The 25,416-nt window shown below is 34.8% G+C and overlaps 1 protein-coding gene across 2 annotated transcripts; it reads left to right on the forward strand.

Moving 5' to 3' along the window:
• Positions 1-5,769: 5,769 nt before the first annotated feature.
• LOC138327559 (nucleolar and coiled-body phosphoprotein 1-like) lies at positions 5,770-25,416 on the forward strand. 2 transcript variants are annotated; one of them, XM_069273751.1, is made up of 10 exons: positions 5,770-5,850; positions 14,187-14,373; positions 15,789-15,847; positions 16,302-18,369; positions 18,748-18,880; positions 19,437-19,616; positions 20,048-20,230; positions 20,541-20,618; positions 21,151-21,363; positions 21,792-25,416. In XM_069273751.1, the coding sequence occupies exons 2-9, from the start codon at positions 14,210-14,212 to the stop codon at positions 21,349-21,351; spliced, it is 3,066 nt and encodes a 1,021-aa protein (XP_069129852.1). In that variant the 5' UTR covers positions 5,770-5,850; positions 14,187-14,209; the 3' UTR covers positions 21,352-21,363; positions 21,792-25,416. The 2 variants fall into 2 exon arrangements, with proteins under 2 accessions (XP_069129852.1, XP_069129843.1); XM_069273742.1 differs by lacking the exon at positions 5,770-5,850 and adding an exon at positions 12,908-12,977.

Genomic DNA, 25,416 nt, shown 5'->3' on the forward strand with positions numbered 1-25,416 from the left:
CGAGGCGTTAGCCGTGGTTGGGATGTTGCACAATCTTAGCCCGAGACTGAGATAATCACTTAAAGTTACAGATTTTTACGTCATTGTTATACACTGTTTCTCACTCCTCGAATTATATGCAGACACAGCATCGTTCGGAATTATTTGGGCTGTTCTCGGAGTACACGGATAATTACGCCATTGGTGAGCATTCCTCAAACTGTTGACGACTTCTACGGACAATCGCGTCATTGTTATGCATTGTTCCAACTGTTCATGACTTCTGTGGACAATCACGTCATTGTTATGCATTGTTCCAACTTTTAATGTCATGACTTCTGTGGACAATCACGTCATTGTTATGCATTGTTTCAACTGTTCATGACTTCTGTGGACAATCACGTCATTGTTATGCATTGTTCCAACTGTTCATGACTTCTGTGGACAATCACGTCATTGTTATGCATTGTTTCAACTGTTCATGACTTCTGTGGACAATCACGTCATTGTTATGCATTGTTTCAACTGTTCATGACTTCTGTGGACAATCACGTCATTGTTATGCATTGTTTCAACTGTTTCATGACTTCTGTGGACAATCGCGTCATTACTATGCATTGTTTCAATGTTCGCGACTTCTACGGACAATAACATCATTGTTAGACATTGTTCCAACTATTCATGATTTCTACGGACAATCTAGCATTTTAAGCCATTGTTCTAACTATTCATGACTTCTATGGACAATCACGCCATTGTCAAACATTGTTCCAACTGTTCATGATGATTTCTACATCATTGCTAGGCATTGTTCCAACTGGTCGTGACTTCTAGGGACAAAAACATCATTGTTAGGCATTGTTCCAACCTTTCATGACTTATGTTGACAATCACGCCCTTGGTAGGCGTTGTTCCAACTGTTCATGACTTATAGGGACAAAAATATCATTGTTAGGCATTGTTCCAACTGTTCATGACTTCTGTTGACAATCACGTCACTGTTAGACATTGTTCGTACTGTTCATGGATTCTACGGACAATAACATCATTGTTAGGCATTGTTCCACCTTTTCATGATGACTTTTACAGATAATAATATCATTGTTAGGCATTGTTCTAACTGTTCATGACTTCTCTGGGCAATCACGCCATTGTCAAACATTTTTCCAACTGTTCGTGATGACTTCTACGTACTAAACCGTCATTATTCAGTAATTCGACAATGCCAAATAATGATGACATTGTTCTCAGAAGTCTTGAACAATTGAAACAATGTATAACAATGACGATATTATCCTTATACTCCGAGAACAGTTGAAACAATGCCTAACAATGGCGTAATTATCCATATACTCCGGGAACAGTTGAAACAATGTCTAACAATGACATAATTATCCGTGTACTCTGGGAACAGTTGAAACAATGTCTAACAATGACGTAATTATCCGTGTACTCCGAGAACAGTTGAAACAATGTCTAACAATGACATAATTATCCGTGTACTCGGAACAGTTGAAACAATGTCTAACAATGACGTAATTATCCGTGGGAACAGTTGAAACAGTGCCTAACAATGGCGTACATTAATCTAACAATACATTATCCGTGTACTCCGGGAACAGTTGAAACAATGTCTACAATGACGAAATCTTATGACGTAATTACGTGTACTCGGAACATTAAAATGTCTAACGAGGCGGAATTAACAATGTCTAACATGAGTAATTATCTTATACTCGGGAACAGTTGAAAATTCTACAAGAATGAATTATCAATGTGAAAATGTCTATCTAATTATCGTGTACTCGGGACAAAAATAATGTCTAACAATGACGTAATTATCCGTGTACTGTATTCTCCGGGAACAGTTGAAACAATGTCTAACAATGACGTAATTATCCGTGTACTCCGGGAACAGTTGAAACAATGTCTAACAATGACTAATTATCGTTACTCGGGAACATGACGTAATATCCGTGTACTCGGGAACAGTTTGAAAAAATGTCTAACAATGACGTATTATCGTTACTCGGAACGTTGTATGGTATTATCGTGTACTCCGTGAAACAATTCTAACAATGACGTAATTATCCGTGTACTCGGGAACAGTTGAAACAATGTCTAACAATGACGTAATTATCCGTGTACTCCGGGAACAGTTGAAACAATGTCTAACAATGACGTAATTATCCGTGTACTCCGAACAGTTGAACAATGTCTAACAATGGTATTATCGTGTACTCCGGGAACAGTTGAAACAATGTCTAACAATGACGTATTATCCGTGTACTCCGGGAACAGTTGAAACAATGTCTAACAATGACGTAATTATCCGTGTACTCCGGGAACAGTTGAAACAATGTCTAACAATGACGTAATTATCCGTGTACTCTGGGAACAGTTGAAACAATGTCTAACAATGACGTAATTATCCGTGTACTCCGGGAACAGTTGAAACAATGTCTAACAATACACGTAATTATCCGTGTACTCCGGGAACAGTTGAAACAATGTCTAACAATGACGTAATTATCCGTGTACTCCGGAACAGTTGAAACAATGTCTAACAATGACGTAATTATCCGTGTACTCCGGGAACAGTTGAAACAATGTCTAACAATGACGTAATTATCCGTGTACTCCGGGAACAGTTGAAACAATGTCTAACAATGACGTAATTAACCGTGTACTCCGGGAACAGTTGAAACAATGTCTAACAATGACGTAATTATCCGTGTACTCCGGGAACAGTTGAAACAATGTCTAACAATGACGTAATTATCCGTGTACTCCGGGAACAGTTGAAACAATGTCTAACAATGACGTAATTATCCGTGTACTCCGGGAACAGTTGAAACAATGTCTAACAATGACATAATTATCCGTGTACTCCGGGAACAGTTGAAACAATGTCTAACAATGACGTAATTATCCGTGTACTCCTGGAACAGTTGAAACAATGTCTAACAATGACGTAATTATCCGTGTACTCCGGGAACAGTTGAAACAATGTCTAACAATGACGTAATTATCCGTATACTCCGGGAACAATTGAAACAATGTCTAACAATGACATAATTATCCGTGTACTCCTGGAAACAGTTGAAACAATGTCTAACAATGACGTAATTATTATCCGTGTACTCCGGGAACAGTTGAAACAATGTCTAACAATGACGTAATTATCCGTGTACTCCGGGAACAGTTGAAACAATGTCTAACAATGACGTAATTATCCGTGTACTCCGGGAACAGTTGAAACAATGTCTAACAATGACGTAATTATCCGTGTACTCCGGGAACAGTTGAAACAATGTCTAACAATGATGTAATTATTCGTGTACTCCGGGAACAGTTGAAACAATGCCTAACAATGACGTAATTATCCGTATTCTCCGGGAACAATTGAAACAATGTCTAACAATGACATAATTATCCGTGTACTCCGGGAACAGTTGAAACAATGTCTAACAATGACGTAATCACCCGTGTACTCCGGGAACAATTGAAACAATGTCTAACAATGACGTAATTATCCGTGTACTCCGGGAACAGTTGAAACAATGTCTAACAATGACGTAATTATCCGTGTACTCCGGGAACAGTTGAAACAATGTCTAACAATGACGTAATTATCCGTGTACTCCGGGAACAGTTGAAACAATGTCTAACAATGGTGTAATTATTCGTGTACTCCGGGAACAGTTGAAACAATGCCTAACAATGACGTAATTATCCGTATTCTCCGGGAACAATTGAAACAATGCCTTACAATGATGTAATTCCCTATACTCCGGGAACAGTTGAAACAATGCCTTACAATAACGATATTATCCGTGTACTCCGGGAACAGTTGAAACAATGTCTAACAATGACGTAATTATCCGTGTACTCCGGGAACAGTTGAAACAATGCCTAACAATGATGTAATTATCCGTGTACTTCGGGAACAATTGAAACAATGCCTAACAATGACGTAATTATCCGTGTACTTCGGGAACAGTTGAAACAATGCCTTATAATGATGTAATTATCCATGTACTTCGGGAACAGTTGAAACAATGTCTAACAATGACGTAATCATTCGTGCACTCCGGAAACAGTTGAAACAATGTTTAACAATGATGAAGCCTAATTATCCGTGTAGTCCGGGAACAGGTGAAACAATACCTACTTAACAATGACGTTTTATCCTTGTACTCTGAGAACATTTAAAACAATATTGAACAATTATCTAATTGCCCGATCACGACTTTTTTGGATAGTAAAATAATTGACATTGTTTTAAATACTCTTACTTTGTTTAGTTTATGAGATGATAAACCCAATGGAGCACGGGGTAAATTGCGTAAACGCACTATATTTACTGTATGTATTGATATCAACAATAACTATACCATACATACAATATGATAATATGATCAGATCTACCTTTCATAATTGAGTTTCTGCCTCGGGCTTACGGATAAACACGTCGTATATCTATTGATAAAATATATATTTCTTTTCCTATAAAACCTATCCAACCGGTCTCCGTCATTCGTCCCTTCTAGGCTTTACCGTAAAACAATTTACGGGTACATTTCACTGATGTCAGTGACCATTCTATTCTAGTCCTGCCAGTCGAGGTAAGATTATCTGTATTTCCACTCCGTTATTTGTGCTTTATGATTTTGTTTAAGCATTTAATTTGTCGTTAATGCTTTCTATCACCGACTAAATTAATGAAATCCGTACTATTTCCTTTTTGAGAAATGTTAGTTTAAAGTTATTTCTGGTAGAATATTAACAATGATGTACGCTCAAAGGTAGGTGTGCATTTTCACAAAGATGTACAGGTATATATAGTCACATTGATCTATCAAATGATATAATAATTTATTTTATTAACTTAAGAGTGCTACACATTATTTGTTCAAACATACAAAAAATATTTGAATTATTTAAATGCCAAGTCTACAATAACAGAGAATAAGATAGTATTATTCTATTTAAATTTAGTTAAAATCTATTTAAGGATTTATATGTCCTTATCCTAAAGTCCTTGGACTTTAGAAAAAGGTCTACTGTTGCTAATAAGAAAAAAAAATATTACACGATATAAATTAAAACTATGTTCATGTCCTTTAGGAGATACGTGACATCTCTTATTTTTGGAAATTGAATAGATCCAGGCCTAACAGCTGAATCATTATTACATGTATGCGTATAGGCCTAAATCAAAACAATTATTCTAAAATTTTAAAAGACATAGGTGTTCTTTTCGTTGTTTTGTCGGAGTGGTGTACAAAATGAAAGTCAACTAAGTTCTACGCGTTTACATTTAAGCCTAATTTACGATTTTACATTTAAGCCTAATTTGCTCTTTATTTTTTTTATCGGAAAACCACATAACTTTTGGGCCTCTTCATAAATATCGCTTCGCATAATTTACATTTTGATATAAAACCTGTATACAAGTACATGTATATGTATTTGAAAAGATGATTTGATAGGTTACATTGATTTAGAAAAGTATTCATGACGAGGTCATCAGGCATACACGTATCAAAATCGCGCTATTAAGTCCATCTGTTAAGAAAATGCGGTCATATGCCGGAATCAGCCGATGTTAGCCGAGTTCGACCGGATGTGTGCCAGAAACCCAGTTTGTACTCCAAATTCATTGGCTGAAATAAATTATAAACATTGACATTATCAAAAACATAAATGTTATGCCATAACATTGATATTAATTATGATGGTAGTCATAGTTAAAATTGATTTTGATAATCAGAAAGCTTTGTAATTCTTTATACTAATTACATTATTCTCCAATCGACATCCACAACATTTTCCATTTCCTGTAATGGCGGCATCCTTGTTATCAGGGTAAGAGCGTATGCGTACCATAATTTTGCTTAAAATATGTGTACTTAGTGATTTATTTTACTTTTTGAAATCTCGAACGTTTTTATCATGACATTATGCAGTAATTTTGATCAATTGCATAGCGTGATGGTCCTGTCATTTATAAACAAAATTGAGAAAACATTCCGATAGCGTTGATAATTTGCCGGCGCATTGTTTATAACACCGAAAGCATGTCTGTCCGTACACAGTATCATGTGGTTCGTTTGTCGATTTGTTTCCCTGACGTATTCTCATGCAAAGTATCGTTTTAGCCCTTTTATTATATTCCACTGGTACCATTTGATATGTCATAATGAATTAACCATTCTAAAGATCATAATTTCATGTTGGCATCTGGAAGTTAGTTGGAATTTTTAGTTAGCTTGCAAGCCCTGCATGCAGTTAATCATTAGTATTAGATTAGGCACAAAGACCAGGCTGTGTTGGGTAATTCAGTGCTGTAAAATATTTGATAACACATATATACCCATAGTACCGCAAAAACCTTTTGTAACCTAATGGATAAATTGTCTTGGCATGGTCACTTTGAAAAGAAAACTGCCTGGTTCACGATCAAGCCTCGTCGTGTTTGGTTTACTATTTAAAGGAAGACCATTGAAAGAGCAGGCTTACAAGCATGTCACTTATCATGACAGGAAACAGTACAAATAATAAGAAAGAGCAATGGAATAAGGAGCTTAATATGAATCAAGCACGACATTGGAAGAGCGAATCTCTGCTTGTTTATGTTCTTCTCTATTTCAAGAAGAAGACATGATTTATAAACTAAAGGATGTCTTTTTAAAGAAGACTTATAACTCCTCATTGAGTAAAACAAACAAATTTCTTCTTGCAACATAGGATAGTTCAACTCCATTCCAGTTACATTATAATTAGGGGACCCCATTTTATCTGAGGAGAACCCCACTTATGGAACACCCAGCTCACACGCTGTTAGAGATGGAAGAGTGAGTGTACAGTAGATGCAGACAGCTGACATAAGCAATTCTACTTTACAAGATGGGGGAGGCCGGGTTGGTGCTATACCTCTAGCTCAGAACTTTTTGATAAAATAATCAAACCAAAATGTTTAGTAAAAAAAAACCCTAGCTTTGATGTATATGCCCCAATCAACACTATAAAAATCAGTCGACACAAGTACTATAGGTTTCCAATATCAGAAATCTATACAAATAAATGTGTACTACCATGTGGATTCTCTCACGATTGACGATCACGCATGAATAGTGTTAACAGCATGTTTAACATTATTACATGGCAAATTAACATAAATCACTGAAATGTTTTTTTTTTCACTTTTAATTAATGTATCAAAGTATGTGTCTAAAATCTAGATGGCAGTACATTTGTGAAACATTCTATTTGTACTTTTAAATTTGTCATTTAAATTTGGTAATAGTTGCTAGAAATAGGGCTGTAACGGTTACAAAATTTTTGCCCCGGGTACCTGACTATTGCAACTCGACCCGTACCCGGTTACCCGTAGCTTATAAGAGTAATGAATCGGAAAACATCAGACATCAATAGTAAGATCAACAAATAACACATTTTTCTTCTTATATGAAAAAATCAACCTTTAAGAACTCTTTCATTACTAAAGATACAATAAATTGAACTGTCATGGTAAAATAAAATCCAGAAAATGTAAAAGATACTGATACAGGCCTTTCATGGATTCTGTTCTGATCACCGAAGCCATGTTGATTTCAATGTTTGTGCGCATGACCCGAAGTACTGCCTACTTCCTTTCATGGCAGAGGAAAAAGATAAAAATGTTTTAGGAAATGCTTTATGGTTTACACAATGTGTTAAATTTTTGTATTCACACAATTAATTGCTTACAATATCTACATTTCAAATTAATAGTTTTCTGTTGTCCAGTCAATATTTCTCAAGTATGTAAGCATTTACTGTATATTGCCGTAAGCCAAGCTTACGTTGTGGATTCTTGCGATCGACAATCAGGCACAGTCTGCGACTTTAAGCACTAGCTATATACATATAGTCCGATGCCCACAACAAGCAATTTTACATCTGGACTAGCGCCAACTGAAATGAGCTAGTCCAATTAGCCTATTGGCTCCCAACCCAATTAAAATCGGTATAAAATACTATATTAACAAGAGTGGTGGTCAATTGCAATTTTCAACACATTTGTAACTGCATTCTGTATGCAATTATTTGAGTCCAAATTCCAAAATGATGATGACTTAAGTACTGAAGCAAAACAACTGTATATACATATTTCTACCACAACAGGCGGTGTTATTCAACTCTCAGGGTATCAAATAAACGATGCAGCTGTTGATTAACAATTTGTTTATACCACACGTGGTATAAACTCTGTACGCATTCTGATTGGCTCACACGATGAACGTTGACCGAAATACGTCTTTCTCAGTGTCGTGTCATCATTTGTCAAAGTCATCAATAATCGAGTGACCTCATGATATGCTTTGATCACCGCTTGCCGCCAAAACTGCTGTTGGATAGTGTACTTATCCTTGTCGTATTTCTATCGGCTAAAAGCGGATATAATTGTGGTAGAAACAGGTCACATGACTCGTGGTTGTTGGATATGGAATTTATTCCACACTCGTAAGTTATTTTTTTTTAAATTACAAAGACACTCGCTAAAGCTTGTGTCTTTCGTAACTTTTATAAAATAACTCCCTCGTGTGGAATAAATTCCATATCCAACAACCACTCGTTGTGTAACCTCTATGTATCTTATTTGGACTAGTGATTAAAGTGACGGACTAGTACAACTTTGGCGTTTACTAGTCCAAATGACTAGCAGTGGAAAAATTTAACGCAACAGACTGCAGGCACGAATAGATATAACAGCATGTGAAATATGGTAACATTAAATATCTTAAACACTGATTAACTATAGAAATGTGTGTCGGATGAAGGTACCTTTCTAAAATACTTTATTTGTACTTATCATTGGGAAGTAGTTGCTAAAAATTAAAAAAAACTGCTTCAGGGTGCGGAAACAAATTTTCCGACCTGGGTATGACGAAAACCGGACCTGTAACGGGTTACCCAGGTACTTGTTACAGCCCTAGCTAAAAATAGTACAAAAATGCTTCAGGTTAACCGGTTTGGGTATAAACTAGGACTTCAACCCGCTCTGTAACAGGTTACTCGGGTATATACTCATTACAGCAGCTTATCGGTAAACTTATTGCGATTGGGAATAATGAAAATAGTAGATATTACTTATTTCTGCACCTGGCTTGGCCAGTGGCAAAAGTTCATTTTGTTATAATGTTTGTTGGGTCCATATCCTGTTGATGCAAACGCTTACTTGATCAACAACTGAGGTTATTTGAATTTGATATGGGAAAAAAACCCACCATGTTTAATAACTACCAGATCTTAAATTGCATGGAGCTCCGTAATATTTGTAATATTTCTTGTATAATATTATGTTGTGGCTAATTTTATTAAATTGTTTACACCACATACATTGGCTTCAGTCATATCAGACATGTAAAGATTGTAAGTTTCAACCCACAAAGACCAACACAAGGCTGTTAAAGATGTCGATTGGTTGGTGATTTTTTTCCTGTGTATCCAACTGTCTTTCTTCCACCTCCTTAATCGGATACATCCTTAAATAATCATGAATTGTTAAGTTAAATCACCACAGAAGTTAATTTACCACAACAGTCCTTATTGTTAGACTTGGTTTCCTGTTCTGTCTACAACGAGCTTATATTAGTAGTCTAGATCTGCTAGCAGTTACAACACGTACATATGTATACAGCCGTGATGGATAGTCAACTATATACGTCTAAAATCAAGGCCAGAGAATGGACTAAATAGTCAATCTATTGTAAAGTCAATCTACACAATAGTTAGGAGTTTAATAAAAACAAATGTGTGGACTACCGTCATAATTAAGAGATACATGCATGTACAGCGCCAAATGTGCACCTGCTGCAAACCACTTTTTCTGTGCGCATGACATGATATTATTCATCTTATCACTGATAATGTTCATCATATACGTATATGTATACATGTACTTACTCATTATAATTAGTTTTGTAAAATATTAAAGTATTATGTTTCAATCATTCAGGTTTAATCTAAAAATCTGATTACATAATTTAATTTGATCTACCATATTTACCAGTCTGGCTGCTGGCATATAACCAACTCTGCAGTCTCTCATGTTAGTAGAGTAAATAGACACATAGTCACATACCAATTGTGTCTTCAATTTTTCCATACCTTATGAGTTTTTTGAGCTCTTCATGTAGCTATGTCAAATCTAATTCTCAAAATTTCTTGATAGCTTTCAAACACAGCTTTGATTGGTGTATACACAATGTGTCTATAAGCATACAAATACAAATAATTTATTTGTACCTGGAACATTTATGTCAAATTGATAGAGGCTACAGGTTGCAAGAAAATGTATGCTAAAAATGTTTACATTGATTCATAAATGCATACTCCCAGGTGTTTGAGTCTTTATAAAGCATCTCAAGTCGAGCAGGGCTTTTTGAGGGTCAATTACGGTGATAAGAAGACATGTTGTGTTGGTGGTGTGACCAGGTGTATTGCATGTCAGCCAGCTGCAGTTTCATCTAAGTATTTCTGATTAATTATGTATCATTGATTGAACACTACAACATGCACATCATACCACCAACCATAGCCAGCTATTTATAATATCTAGATGAATGAGACAACAGGCTTCAGAACGCATGTGCACTTATTTATTGTAAAGACAAGACACAAATTTATTACCCATACATATATATGCATGTATACATTTAGCCTAGGAGCTTTTCTAAGGACTTTAATTTATAATGCCAATTATATGTATCATTCACAAAGAAAATAACATTGAATTTCTAAAACTACACGTAACTTATCCTTAGAATTCCTTTCTTTGCATGGTCATGATCTTGGTGCAATGTGCAGATTCAAATTTCTTCCCCAAATGAGGCAAAAAGGGCCATTCCTCAGGGCATCCAGTAGACCCCTTAGAGGATGTTTTTGACTCTCAAAAATCAGATTTGACTATTAGGTTTGAAGCATATGCCTATTTATTATATGTTTTGACTCTTCAATTTTCTGAGAAATGGTGATTTTTACTACTGAAACTGCTTAAAGTCAACGGTCAACTGGATGACCTGTTTCTTACCAGTTTGCAAGTGGGAAAAAACCCAACAATGTACTTGTGCATGTAGTACATAGTAAGTTCGTACCTTTGTTCAGTGCATACCGGTATTTTGTTTATTGAAACATGTAGAAAACATAAGTATTTTGGAATAGAATTTACACCATGTTTAAATATAAAAACTGCATGGTGATAAAAATCTGAAGTATGAACTGTATCTGTTGTCAGGGTAACTATTTTATTAGTTAAGTAGTGCAATGCTAGCTAAATAGAGCCTTGCCACTTTACAGAATACCAGATGCAACTCACATGAACATCACTTTAAAAAACTTAACGTCACATTAATGAAATATTTTGATTCAAATGTACTCCTTGTAAATGAAGGGTAATGCACCTTGTTACCATCAACTATTGCACCCAGCAGCACATTACTGATACCAGAGACAGTATCAAGTTCACAGCACATTGCAACTTGGCTACTTGTTAACTTACAGAAAATTACCTGTTTTATGTGTATTATGGTGAATTAGTTTTATGATAAAATCAAGTCCATTATCTGGCAGGCATAAGTATATGTATGCATTTAAATGAATCTTGAAGTTTTGCATGTATCACAGGTTCGTAGCTTCATGCTTTGAATAAGAAAGGTGACAATGATGCTCAGATAAAATCCTGTAGTACCAGCTCAACTTTTCAGCCACATATATCTTGGTCCGTAAGGTTAAGGCTACCATATTTCTTAAATATCAGCAACTTTAGAAATTTGATCTGAAGAATTTTTTTATCCAGTTGAAAGTATTAAATCCATCCAAAGTATAAGAAATTGGTGTGTCCCAGGTATTTGTGAACGTGTAAAACAGTATTTGTGTCTTATTTAAATAAATAAAAAATTAGTACAGATTTTGCAATGGAGAATTAGATTGCAAATGGCCTGATTTAAGATGTATTCATTATCTAATTACTAAATTGCAGTAGTATACGTATACATATATAAAATGTGTATACTGAATGTGATGGGAAACTGGTGCACTTGATCCCCATATGATGGAATAACTCGATAAAACTAATATATCCTGGAGCACAATTGATTACTTGATTGGATATTGAAACACTTCATCACAGTTCTTGATTCTCTTCATTCATAATAGTTTATAAACAAACTTTTCAAACAAGTTGTGAGCATATATCAATTGGACTACACAGAGAGCTGCTATTAACATGCTTGGAGATTTGGTACACTCGATGTTATTTTAAATGTGCAAAAATTAACTTTCACATGCTGATCACTTAGTTCCATGCTGATCACTTAGTTCCAAACTAAAAAAATCTTGACATGCAGTTTTCCGATGTTTTGGTTGACTGATTTTACCTGTTCGTTGATGAGTCATAGTGCAACCGATTTAACAGGTATATCATGTTTTTAGCGGTGCACATCTGTCTGTGTTTGGTTTTTCTCACCCTTTTAAACGCTATAGGACATAGACTTAGCTGTTTTTCTTAATGTATTTTTATGTTATTTTTCCAAGATATCAAGGCTAGTGTTTTTCTGCAGAATGTAAATGTAGGTCATACGATTTACTGGCTTACAGGTAGTTTGGTTTGAATATCCATCACTTGAAAAGCATTAAGATTGGATCAGGGTCGAATGGTACAGCAATATTTAGCAGTAAATGTCATCGATCGCGAGAGGATTATGGGAGTTGGAAGGTGTACTGTCTTCGTGTGGCAAGCATTTTGAATAATTACAACATTTTAGGAAGTTAGAAGGTCCAAATGAGGAAGGACATTGGTCTGCCAGCTGGCAGAACTAGAACTTGTTATTTTTGTGGGAATTTTTTATCATTTGGAAATTGAGGATAAATGACTTGAGCTTTAATATAGGTTAGCATGTTATGGAAGCGTGATTCTCGGAGACTGCGAAGGATGGGCTCTATACTTACATGTGAGTGGTGTTTGAAAATTCAAAATTTACTTGGAAAATATAGATATATTGCTAAATTTTAGTACGGTAACTGGACAGTTGTGTTGTTTGTTAATGTTATGTATGTAGTATATATTAACCAATGTTCTAAGTATGTATTATATGTTGAAAGTTATTGATTAGGAAAGATTCTGTCAAAAAGATCAGGTCAAGGGCATAATGATATCTTAATCTTGGTTGTATTTATTAATGGAACACTTATTTCAATGTGTTTCAGAGTCTATTTGGTATAACTTTGGATCATCATGAACATATTTATGATTCATGTAAGATATGAAAGAAATGAAATACCTATAGTTCTCATATTGTCATATCACAGTTGCAATATATGGTATATACATGTATATATGAAAATGTATATATAAAAAACATAAAAATCTAGATTTTCTGGCTGCAAAAAACTCCGACCAAAAGCGTGTAGACAATGGCCTTGTTCCAAAAGTTTAAAATAGGGTTGAGGTGCTAGCTTATCGTCTTCTCTGAGTATATGTATAAAGATGTTATTGAGTGACTCCTATTAATTTGAAATCATTAAGTTCAAAAAATTTGATATGCAATATGCACTTGGCTGCATGCACTTTGTATGCATACAAACATATACTTTCTAGTTTCTTTGTTGTATAAGAAGCTTTGTTTCTAGTTTCTTTTTACTGTACTTGGTAAGATATTTGTAAGACATTTCTGCCTATACTGTTCATAGAGTCTTGTGTTATCATATAATATAAAACAGTCTGCCAGCATCACACTCCTCTTCCAATATTTCTTTACTGCTTTGTGGTTTAAAGCAACATTTTTTTACATAGACTATCTTGTTGTTTTCAACAAGTGCTCAAGTCTTTATAATTAGTGCACATGGTTAAGATGTCCTGACATATTACCACAAGCCCTCCACCTCTGTTGCGAGTTTGAATTCCATGTGGGGCGGTTGCCAGGTACTGATCACTGGTTGGTGGTTTTTCTCCAAGTACTCTAGATTTCCTCTGCCAACAAACCTGGCACATCCTTAGATAATCATGGGTGTTAATATTTCAGAAAGTCTGTGAAACAATATGCACATAATGACTACAGATAGCTAATTATTACACTACTGTATTATGTGAAGTAAGACAAATTTGGTAAGATTTTATCAAATTTTATTAACAATGTGGAATAATTTTTTGTCTGTTCCAGGTAGGAAAGATAAGACCCCCACAATGCCCAGAAGTCGGAGAAACCCAGGAAAGAGTCCTGCGCCAGCTGTGGCAAATGAGGAAGCTCCGACCACTCGCAAGACCAGAGGTGCTGCCGCTCCGGTCGCAGAGACACCTTCGCCGAAAAAGTCAAAGAAAAGGAGCCCAAGCCCTTCACCAGCACCAAGGTAATTATTATTAAAAGGCTTTGTAGACTAACAGAGCATTTCTTGTAAATAAATCTCAAAGCTGATAACTATATTATATCGATAAGTTTTGTAATAGTGTTATATTTGCTTATCTTACTTATCCAACTTTGTCATTTACTCAAAGTTTACTCAAGTCTGTTTGGTTTAAGAAGATATACCGGTACACCTTCTACGATAATTATTTTGTAGATATATATGTTTATAAGTTTATAAATTTACTTATCTTATTTATCAATCTTTGTCATTTACTCAAAGCTTAAAGATGCTCCACCGCTGACAAATGGTATTTTTTCACTATAAAAAACAGGAGCAGACGATTTGGTATTTTTCTTCAGTTACAAAAGTTACTTTCTTCACACCATTACCACCATTGAAAATTTTGAGCTTTTAATTTTACTTAAAGTTTAAAATATAAAAAATAATTAATTGCATCCCGAAAAAATTCCCTGGCACTATATCCTATATGGAATGAATTACTGATTGCGCATGCACCAAAAGCAAAACGAATTATTTTATATTATATTTTGTGTTAATTAGACATATATATACACGATTAAACACCAATTATTGTTCAAATGATGAGTATCATTTATGCTCTGTTGGCGGTGGAGCATCTTTAAGTTTACTAAAGTCTGCTTGGTTTAAGAAGATATACTAGTACACTCTCTGTGGTAATTACTATATAGTTTGTGCAAGTTTGATGGTTCAATATTTTGCTTCTACATTTGTATGTATAATTTCCATAAACAGATTACAATTCATTACCCAAAGTTGCATGATTTCTATGTAATCATCTGTAATCATGTTGATGCATTTAGCTTACTAAGCCGAAGTATGTATGTGCATGCATAAGTGCACAGTGTTGTCAGAAAGCTGGGGAAAATTACCTGACATGTTTTATGATGAAATGGTAACAATATATATATAGTTTTCAAACTTGGATCATCATGAAAATATTCCCTGTTCTGGGCTCACACTGACTTTCTAGTTTGCTTAGCAAATGTTGCGAAAGTGATTTTTTTCTCTTTAGCAAATAAGAATTTCAGCAAATTGTGCATTCACAGCATTTCATAATGGAAAAAAAACATTAAATTACTAAGAAGCATCAAATAATGTATTTTATGCATCAAGTGAAAAGTACACACATACAAAAGATCCTGATCATTCATTAAACCATACTCCGTCGTGCGTATTGTTACTTTACATCCCTTCAACATTAAAATATATATGGTACATTAATTGATTGATTTATCAACTGTTTTAGACTTGCTATGAAAGTAATGCGAATGAAAAAAAACTAAGTTTGAAGCTCGTGTCGGTGTGATTGGATATCGGATGGTATCATTAATCAATATGAATGCTTTATTTATAATAATGATTGTTTCTGATTACAGGGGTAGAAGCAGAGGAAGGGGCGCAAAGGAAGAAACCACAAAACCAGAGAAAGGACAAGGTAAACTATCTAATCCAAGTAGTTATTGTCATAAAAATGGAATACAATAATACAGATTATAATTTTACACTAATATTAACAAAAATTGTATCTTATTCTTTATTCTTCTTGTTCTCTCATTCATATACCAATTAAAACAAAATCTAATGTTTAGAATAGTCATTGTATAGAGTGGTGATCCTACTCAATGACTATATGTAAAATGGAATTTATTTGAATTTATTTGATATGGTAGTGGTACATTTTTCCTTGTAAGAGAATAAAAAAGCATCGCAGAATAATGTTTTAGGGGATACAAACTTAGAATATTTGACATGGACATATGATGAAAGTATTAGGAATATAGTCAAAGATGTAAGATTTTCTTGAATGTTTATCACAATATTGTGTACCATAATTTTTTTATTTATTTGGGTATTCATATGTTCATTTATACATTTTATGATTGTACCAGGTGATGATGTGGAAGAGTCAAGTCCAAAGAAGGGGCGTGTTACTAGAGCTGTGATGCAACAGGATGAAGCACCAACACGTGGAAGAGCAAGTAGCCGCAAAGCTGCAGAACCAAAAAAGCCTGCTCCTTCACCAACACCAAAAGGTCGATCCACCTCTCGTCAAAAGGCTGCTGCTACTCCAACCAAGGCAGAGGAACCGAAGGCTGAAACATCTAGATCAAGGAGCAGATCTAAGCCAGCAAAACCTGCACCGAAAACACCGGAACCTAAACCATCTAAGGCAAAGACCACACCCAAGAGTCAAACCAAGAAAACACCCATTAAAAAGCCAACACCTAGTCCCAAGAAGGCTGCAGCCAAGCCTAAGCCCTCCCCAAAACCTGCTGCTTCACGAAGCAGGAGTAGGGGCAAGAAAGAAGAGGAAACGACTAACATGCCATCGGCACAAATTATTCTTACAAAGATTGATAGTCCTAGCAAATCTAATACAAGCTTAGCAGAAAAAGAAACGGTATCACCTTCTAGAAGTAGATCTCGTCAATCAGCAAAAACTCCTCCACAGAAAGCCAGTCCAAAGGAATCGAGGAGATCAAAATCCTCTGAAAAGGCAACTCCTCCACCTCGCCGTGGTAGACGATCCGCAGAGGCCAAAGAGGAAGTTGAGGAAACTGCCAAAGATGAGGAAAATGAAAAAGAGGAGACAATGGAAGAAGAGGAGGCAGCACAAGAATCTGTTGAGGCTAAGAAAGCAGATAAGGACGAGGAAGTAGAAACAAAGGATGCGCCAGCAGATATTGAGGAGGGGAAAGAAACAGTAGCGGAGGAAGATGAAGCTGCTCAGGAAGAAAAGGAAAAAGTAGAGGAAGAAATGAAGGATGAGAATGAAAAAGAAAGTAAAATGGAGGAAGATAAAGTAATTGAAGAAGAGAAGAAAAATGATGAAGATGCAGATGTAGAAAAGGAAGACCAAAATGAAGAGGAATCAACTGAAGAACAAATGGAGGAGGAAGTGATTGATAAAGAGGAGCCAGTAGAGGCTCCATCTGAAACTTCACCGGTAAAGGAATCACAACCATCAGAACCAAGCCCAACGAAACAGTCGTCAGAGGAATGTAAACTGCCTGAAATAGAAGCAATATCTGATGACGAGGAACAGGAACCCATGGAAGAGGATGTTGTTAAAGAATCAAAAGTAGAAGCTACACCAGTTACAGAAGAACCTGTGGCACCAGAGGCAGTCAAGCAAGTCCCAGAACCTGTAATAACTGATGGAGAACAGCAAAATGGTGATGATCCTGATAATCCTCTATCATCTCCAAACCGTAAACGAAAGTGGGACGAGCTAGACGATGAAGGAGAGGACACCTCACCAAAGAAGGTCCGTAGGTCTATTGATATGACTGATGTCACAAGTGAAGGAGTAGTAACAACCAATGGGGAGGATGAGAGCTCCAAACCAGAGGAGGAACCCATGGAAACCATTGTAGATCAAAAGGTGGAGGAACCAGCAGCAGTGCAGACGTCTTCTTCAGATAAAGCAAATCTTAACATTGAACAGGACTATGTTGTAGTGAGTATGGAGGATATACCAGCAGCTAATAGTTCTGACGTTTTACAATGTCTACCTACAGAAACACCCGCAGAAACTCTCACAGAAACACCCACAGAAACGCCAAAAGAAGGGGGAGCTACTGATTTAGCAGCAGAACAAAGTCAGTCAACAGTTTCAGCAACAGAGGTGGTGCCAGAAGTTAACTTGGAGCAAACCTCCTTGTCCTCGCCTTCATCTGAGTCTAATCCTGTGTTGTCCAGGAAATTTATCCCCAATCCGTCGTATCAACAGTCGGGGGACACTAACAAACAATTCTCTGTAGTTAGTTACAACATTTTAGCTCAGTGTCACCTAGAGAGAAATGACTATACATTTACAGAGTCTCAGTATTTAGCAGAAAGTTATCGGCATCAAAACCTTATGAAGGAAATAGAATACCTTGGTGCTGATGTAGTGTGTATGCAGGAGGTAGGACCAAAATACTACGAGTCCATGCTCAAACCAGCTATGAATAGGTAAGTTTCATTTGCTTCAAATTTGGTTAGATGTTTAATTCAACATGAGTCAAGTCAAAAGATTCATTTACATGTATGTGTTTGATTTTTGAATTCTAGGTACGGCTAATAGAATCCCATTGTCTAATGTTTCTTAACAGTTTGTTCAGGTTGGAAAGCATAGTTTATTGTGATGTTAGTTGTTACTCAAACAGTGAATGATTTATATGTGTGACGTTTCCATGATCATTGTGATGTGTACAATTGTGCACAAAGTTGTAGCCTTCATCTGACAAATTGCTGGATAGCATGTATGAATGTGTCAAATCTGGTGGTAAATTGGATGAGCAGCACGTTATTTAGAAATTGTTCTGACATGTTGAATTTACTTTCGGACAGGTTGGGATATGAGGGCGTAATTAAGAAGAGGACACAGGATTATTTTGATGAGGGAGAAGCCACATTCTACAGGACAAGTAGATTTACTGTAGTGGAGGCCAACACATATTCTTTAGCCGAATTAGCAGAACAGGTAAACAAAACACAGAGTAGTTTTTGTTCTAGTTGATGGCTTGACTAGATTGTTGAAGAAAGATTGATGAATGTCTAGGATTGAAACGGAAGTCTGATGTTCAGACTTGATGAAGTACACTTTTGGATAGATTTGAATTCATTCACTTTGAAGATATACTTTAAAACTTCTTATTCCAATACTTTAAAGCTTCTTATTTTAGAGCTGGAACACTTTATTATGAAAGTTTAGGGTGAAAGAGTTAATAAGATAAATATCCTAACACTTTTTAGGGAGGACAAACGTAATTTATTACATTTCTTTGTTTAATTCTTTCATGCCCAATAGCTTTCACCAAGATTTAATTTTTTACAATTTACTCGGTATATAATACATTTAACAGAAGTATTCCTGTAAATGTTTTTGCAGTGATTTATATTTTCAAAGTTGATAAATCATGACAGTATATGAATTTCAATGCATAAATAAGTTTAATATACAAGAGTTATTTCCCCTGTGACTGAGAGGATGTGTTTGCCTACTGTATTGAGTATTGTAAGAGTTCTCTCCCCTATAGGAATTGGAAGGTGGTGGTCTGAGTGATGAGGTGAAAGTATCCATCAGAAAATACCTGGACCTGCCTGATGTCCTGGTGCTGACTAAACTACGCTGCAACATGACTGGAAGTGTTGTGTGTGTCGGTAACATCCACGTCCAATGGGGCAAGATGGAGATCCCTGATGCTCAGTGCATACAGGTTAGTCTGTTTATGATAAAGTATGCCTTTAATTATATGAAACCATCTTGTGGCCTGGCTTAGAGATTCATAATACGTTTAAGTGAAATGTCTATTGTTTCTTCTTTTTGCCAATATGTTAATCATGTTGAAAAAATGAAGTGGAACTATTGAACTTATTTTATTAATGTAAAAATGTCAACTCAATGCACAGTAACAGTTGACCTCAGATGAATAGTATTAAATTGATTAAAAGTAAATGTTCCTTGTTTATGTTTTACAGATTAAGCGTCTTTGATAATAATAAGATTAAAAAATATTTGGATTTGTTTCTCATAAACTGTTACGTTTACGTGTTGTTAAATTACGTTTAATGTTTAAAACATAATATGAAAAACAGGGTGATAAATTCAGTCCAGAAAGGTAACTAACAAGCTGTGTTTTCCTTCCAGATTGTGTGTGCTATAAAGGAGTTAGCGAAACAGGGTGGTGGTGACTGTCCCCAGATCCTGTGTGGAGACTTTAACTCAGAAGTGACCAGTCCAGGATATAAACTTGCCATGGAGAGTTATATGAATGATGACGTTATCAGGCAGTTACAGGCCTTAGAGAACCTAGAGATGGCAGATTCAAATGTAGGTCACAGCAAGAATTATGGCGTAACAAAATGACTGCGTCTGCTAGAATTTTCGCAACACCATTTTAAATTTTGATATCTTGATTGATAAGAATATAGGTTTAGTAGTTTGTGGTGGTTTATTGGTGTTTATGTTATGAAATTTTATGGAATATCATAGATTTGAGTTCCTTTCATCAACTTATTAATATCCTTTTCAATTTCCAACTCTTAAGAAAATAGAGGGGGGAAATGACTAGTTTCATTAAATCCTATAGACATTGTCATATGTTTAAACCTCATATCTTTATTATTTTTTTCCACTACAGAAGGAATCACTTGTCAACCAGCTATGGAGAGCTTTCCAGCATACATCCGACTTAAAAAGTGCTTATAAGACAGCACAAGTAAGTATTCTAATGCTTTGTTGGTACAAGCTATGTTTAGAATAATATATGTACAGAAATGAAGTAAAAACAGATGGCATGGTAAGCATCTGCTGAAAAAAAAATTGCCAAACCACCACGGGACTCCTAATGTTTTATTTAAGTTTACCACCTTAATAAATTATTTAATAAATAACTTTGAAGGTAAAGATAAAAAAATTCAACTGTGTAAAGTGCTATATTCAATATCGAGTCCTGAGGTCCGTTAGTTCAAGCTATGATATTATGATTGGTTCTTGATTTCGTATGTAGCTGACTATTGATATTGACTTAAAATATTTTTCTCATGATTCTGTGCAATTTGAGATATCTTGTAACCTCTCTTAAGATTGAGTTGAAATACAAACTAAATATGTTTATTGGTCCATGTTAAAGAGTTAAAAGCATGAATTACCATAATCACTTCAATAGAAATCCACAAACCTACTTATGACAATTTGTCCTCATATTTTGTTGTGAAATGTGATTATGAGAAATCCTTGGTATTTTCCAGGGATGTGAACCATCAGTGACTTCCTACAATCGGGTAATGTTAGCAGCAGTTGACTATATCTTCTATTGCGGCAGCAATCTACACAACGTTGGGGTACTAGAGACAGCCCACCAGGACCACATTAAGGCGACAGGAGGCATTCCTGATCGTCTCTTTCCATCAGATCATGTTTCCCTCAAGGGAGTCTTCGCATTTTCATAATGGCCATAACAGGTATTGATCATAATTCTAAAAGTTTGATCAATAGACATGGATCATCCTAGTGAACAGGGATATCTTAACCTGAGTTTAGGATTTTTTTATTTTTGCCTGGTAAACATGAGGCTTTCTTAGTGTTGATAGTCAAAATTTTACAAGAGTCAGCTTTTCTTGAGATCAGAATTCAAGCGATCTGAGCCTTTGTTTAAAGGAAGGAATACTTTAAATAGATATTATTATCGGATTTATAAACTGTTATTGATTCAAATGCATTGTGTATAGAGCAAAAAAAAAAAGTGAAAATTTTTCCAACAGTAGTGCATTCTACAAATCTTTTGTGTCAGTTGACCTTCAGTTTTATGTTCATTAAAGTTTTTGTATTTTTGTATACTTAACCTAAAGAATAGCACCATCTAAATCTTTAATTTAAATTTTTGTTTCAGATCTTCTGAACTCATTTCATTACATGCATTGCCTTTGACAATGAAAGAAATTGAAAACACATTCAAACTGGCAGACGTCGTTGGAACATGACCACCAAATGAACAGCTGAACTGTCCATGAATAATTCGAGCATGACAATATAATTAAAATGAACAGCTGAACTGTCCAGGAGTCATTGGAGCATGACCATATAATTATCAAGATTTTGTTTTCACACTTCACTCCCATTTATCGTCATCGTCATCATCGTTTTCGGACAGATCTTCCAGTGCAGAAATAAACTTTGACCTACTTGTCAAAATTTTACAGTTTCTAAGCAAACAAATTTTTTGAGAAGTTGATATTTGAATTGAACTTTTGCCTAAACTTGCTCATGTTTAGGAACTTACGATTAATACGCAGATTACTGTTAAAGCTATCATGATTTTTTTTTTTTTTTTCTTAATATGTTCAAAGTACTAAACAAATTTTTAAACCAGGTAACAGACTATTGTTTTAAATTATAGATACCAATTGATACACTGTTGTTTTAAATAATCAATATCTGTTAATGGAATGTTTTAAATTATTAATTCCTATTTTGGAAGAAAAAATTGACAGGCAATTCTTTGATAGTTATATTTAAATTAAAGTCAATTATTTTTAGAAGCACTGAAAGTGTATAATTGTTAGGAGAAAAGTGAAATATTGTTTCTAGTCATTAGATTGTTATAACACATTCACAGGGATTTGGTACATAATCCACGACCCAGTTTTCATATATTGCTTATATTTTATATATATATATTGACTGATGGTTGGACATTTGTACCAAGCCCCTATGAATACATTTAGCAATTTATTGGTCACTGCTATAGATATTGTTTATATTCTCCAATGTAAAACATTATATAAGGTAGCTCAATATCTAACTGGTTTGAAGATAATAATGATACAATACACTTAAATTTCAAAAAGCTATGTTCTTAAGAGATGTTTTGAATTTAATGTTTTTCAATACGTAATTGTAGGTTTTATGTGTTGAATGGATAACTTAGATAAGAATTCCAAGTTTTGACAGTTCATTGACATCAATATATGTAAAAATGAGCAAGCAAAAATACTTGTGGAATAATGTGAAGTACTGTGACCAAGTATTGCCATACATACTTAATGAATTTTCCATTTTAATTTCACATGAAGATCTTGAAATTGAAACAAAATGTTTACATTATTTACATGGCAGCTTGAGAGAAATTTATTTTCATGATTCTGCCAAAAACTAGATGCACAAGTTTGTATACTCAAGTACATTGTATTAAAAAATGGATTTCAAGTATGAAATTTGTTTTACTGAAGCAGTGAGGAGACGTCGCTGTTGTCTGAAGATCTTGGTGTGAGAATGTGTGTGAGGAACAGAGAATGTTGGTGATGATCATTTTAATACTGCAACGTGCCATCTTTAGGGAATTAATACCACATGGAACTTGACATCTTCTCATGACAGTGAATTTAAAATTTCCTTCTCAAGGTCACCCTTTCCGGCAAGATAGTTGTAGAAGGGTTTGTATACCCTTGCCATCAAATTGGGGGCATAATACCCATGTCTGTCCCATCTTGTCATGACACATCCTATTCCCTCTCAATTTGATATATAGAGACATGAACGTCTAGTAGACATTTCTAGTTTTTCAGTCTAGGTCATGGGAATATGTCGAAGTCAATGTGGCTAATATAAGAACAAACAACCTCTTCCATATTTTCAGTCACGCATTTATACATGTATAACCATTAATTACATAGAACATGTCGTTTGATAAGCAAAATATTGTACTTTTTCAGTCCTCAGCAGGTTTTTCTAGTGTCTGAGTGTAGATAGTCGTGTTTCCATGTGTAATCAGAGGTAGTCATTTAGAAGAGGAGGGACCAAATCACAATTATTTTGCTTATTGAATGAAGTCATGCTGTCTTGGTGGAAATCATTTTCAAAGGTTCATTTATCATACACCTACATTATCATAGAATCAACATGAATTTCACTTCACCTGTGGATATAAACCTTAGCATTTCAAATATTGAATATTGTATGATGATATATGATGATAAATGTTTCTCCTTTGTGAATCTTTGTCCATCTTGAAGAAGATTGATTCCATACAGTTCCTAAGTTTTGAGTTTCACTGAGATTGACGGTAAATGTACTGATATTTGCATTTTACAGAAGTTGACTATTGATCCCAGATTGATGACATTGGTGCTATAATGTACATGTATTTAGAAGGAAAAAAAGCTTCGCAGCATTCAGAACTTACATTATATGTGTTATTAGCAGACCTGACATTCTCTCTATAGTCTGCTTGAGTCCTCAGAGTGCAATACAGACATGTCCTATCAAAAATCACAGGTTTTTAAGAGTATTATCGTAAACTTTGTAAATGCCAAGCACCTGTAATCCTAGTTTATTAGATGGGAATATTAAATGAAAAGTTTCCAATCAGTTGTAATGCTTGTAAATTGGTTTTTTTTTTTAAGTTTCAGCTGCTGTATAGTGTATACCTTAAAAGGCCAGAGGGTTAAAATCTGAAAAATTGGTGATGGGAAATTCTCTTTGTATGGGGCATTGATTTGATGTTTGGAAGGGAAATAACTCTTTTTGTTAAACAAGATAAATACTGAAATCATACAAAGGTTCATCAAATGTGCATATAGGATTTTGACAAACCCCTGTGCATCACAATTTAAATTGCTGTGTTATTGCAACTATGAACTATTCAGCCAGCACGTATATAATCCAAATAGTTTGTTATGGATGCACATTTTAATTAAATATTTAAAAGAAGGAATCTTCCTGTTATTTTAATTGTAATACCTGGTAAGTATTTTTGTTTGCCAGAACTGTATAGGTACACTTTTCGTGTGCAATAAGATGTAAATTTTAGGTAGTCCCATTATCATTTGTCATTGAGAATTATGGAAATAAAAAAAATGCATTTATGATATGTAACTGGCAAATTAAAGCCTTCAGATAGTGATTAAAAATAAAGTGTGACTGTTTTAAGGTTTAAAAAACAAGACATAATATATAACAAATGTACTGTTGGTCTAGTGCAATTTATTTAGCAATTTATTTATAGAAATGACAAAAGTATTTTAACAGGGTGATATGAAGACTAGGTATTAAACCACCACGACTCATTTGGAAAAGCTTTGGGAATTTATGCATTTTACTTGATGATGTTATGTGTTTTAAAATTAGGGTAGATTTGCAACTGTGAAATTGGAATATTTTCTCAAATTTCTTATAGGGCTCCACAGATTTTGTATTTCTTGTTAAGTTTAAATAGATAATATACTACACTCTGGCAAACATGTGTAGGTATTGAATTTACACTTAAACAACAGAAAAGTGGGTATTCTCGGTTAATCATATAGTGCATTGTGTAATTTGTGTGACTGTAAACTAACTGAATTTTTTGTGTGCAGCTAAATTTTCGTAATGTTGAGTGATCTCGGAAATCGATTGCTGCTAATTTCAATTAAAGGTACAGTAATGTCATTGCTGTGAAATTGTCTTAAGGCACTAAGGCAAATAAGTTACCTGGTTGGCAGTCTCAATTAAATTACGAAAAAAAAAAAAAAAAAAAA

This window comes from Argopecten irradians, chromosome 1, assembly GCF_041381155.1.
Source record: "Argopecten irradians isolate NY chromosome 1, Ai_NY, whole genome shotgun sequence".
Lineage (NCBI taxonomy): Eukaryota > Metazoa > Mollusca > Bivalvia > Pectinida > Pectinidae > Argopecten > Argopecten irradians.

Coding starts and splice junctions, on each gene's coding strand:
- LOC138327559 (XM_069273742.1), top strand. CDS start 12,923: ATGTTATGGAAGCGTGATTCTCGGAGACTGCGAAGGATGGGCTCTATA. Junction 19,617..20,047: donor CTGATGCTCAGTGCATACAG/GTTAGTCTGTTT, acceptor TTTTCCTTCCAG/ATTGTGTGTGCTATAAAGGA. Junction 20,231..20,540: donor TAGAGATGGCAGATTCAAAT/GTAGGTCACAGC, acceptor TTTCCACTACAG/AAGGAATCACTTGTCAACCA.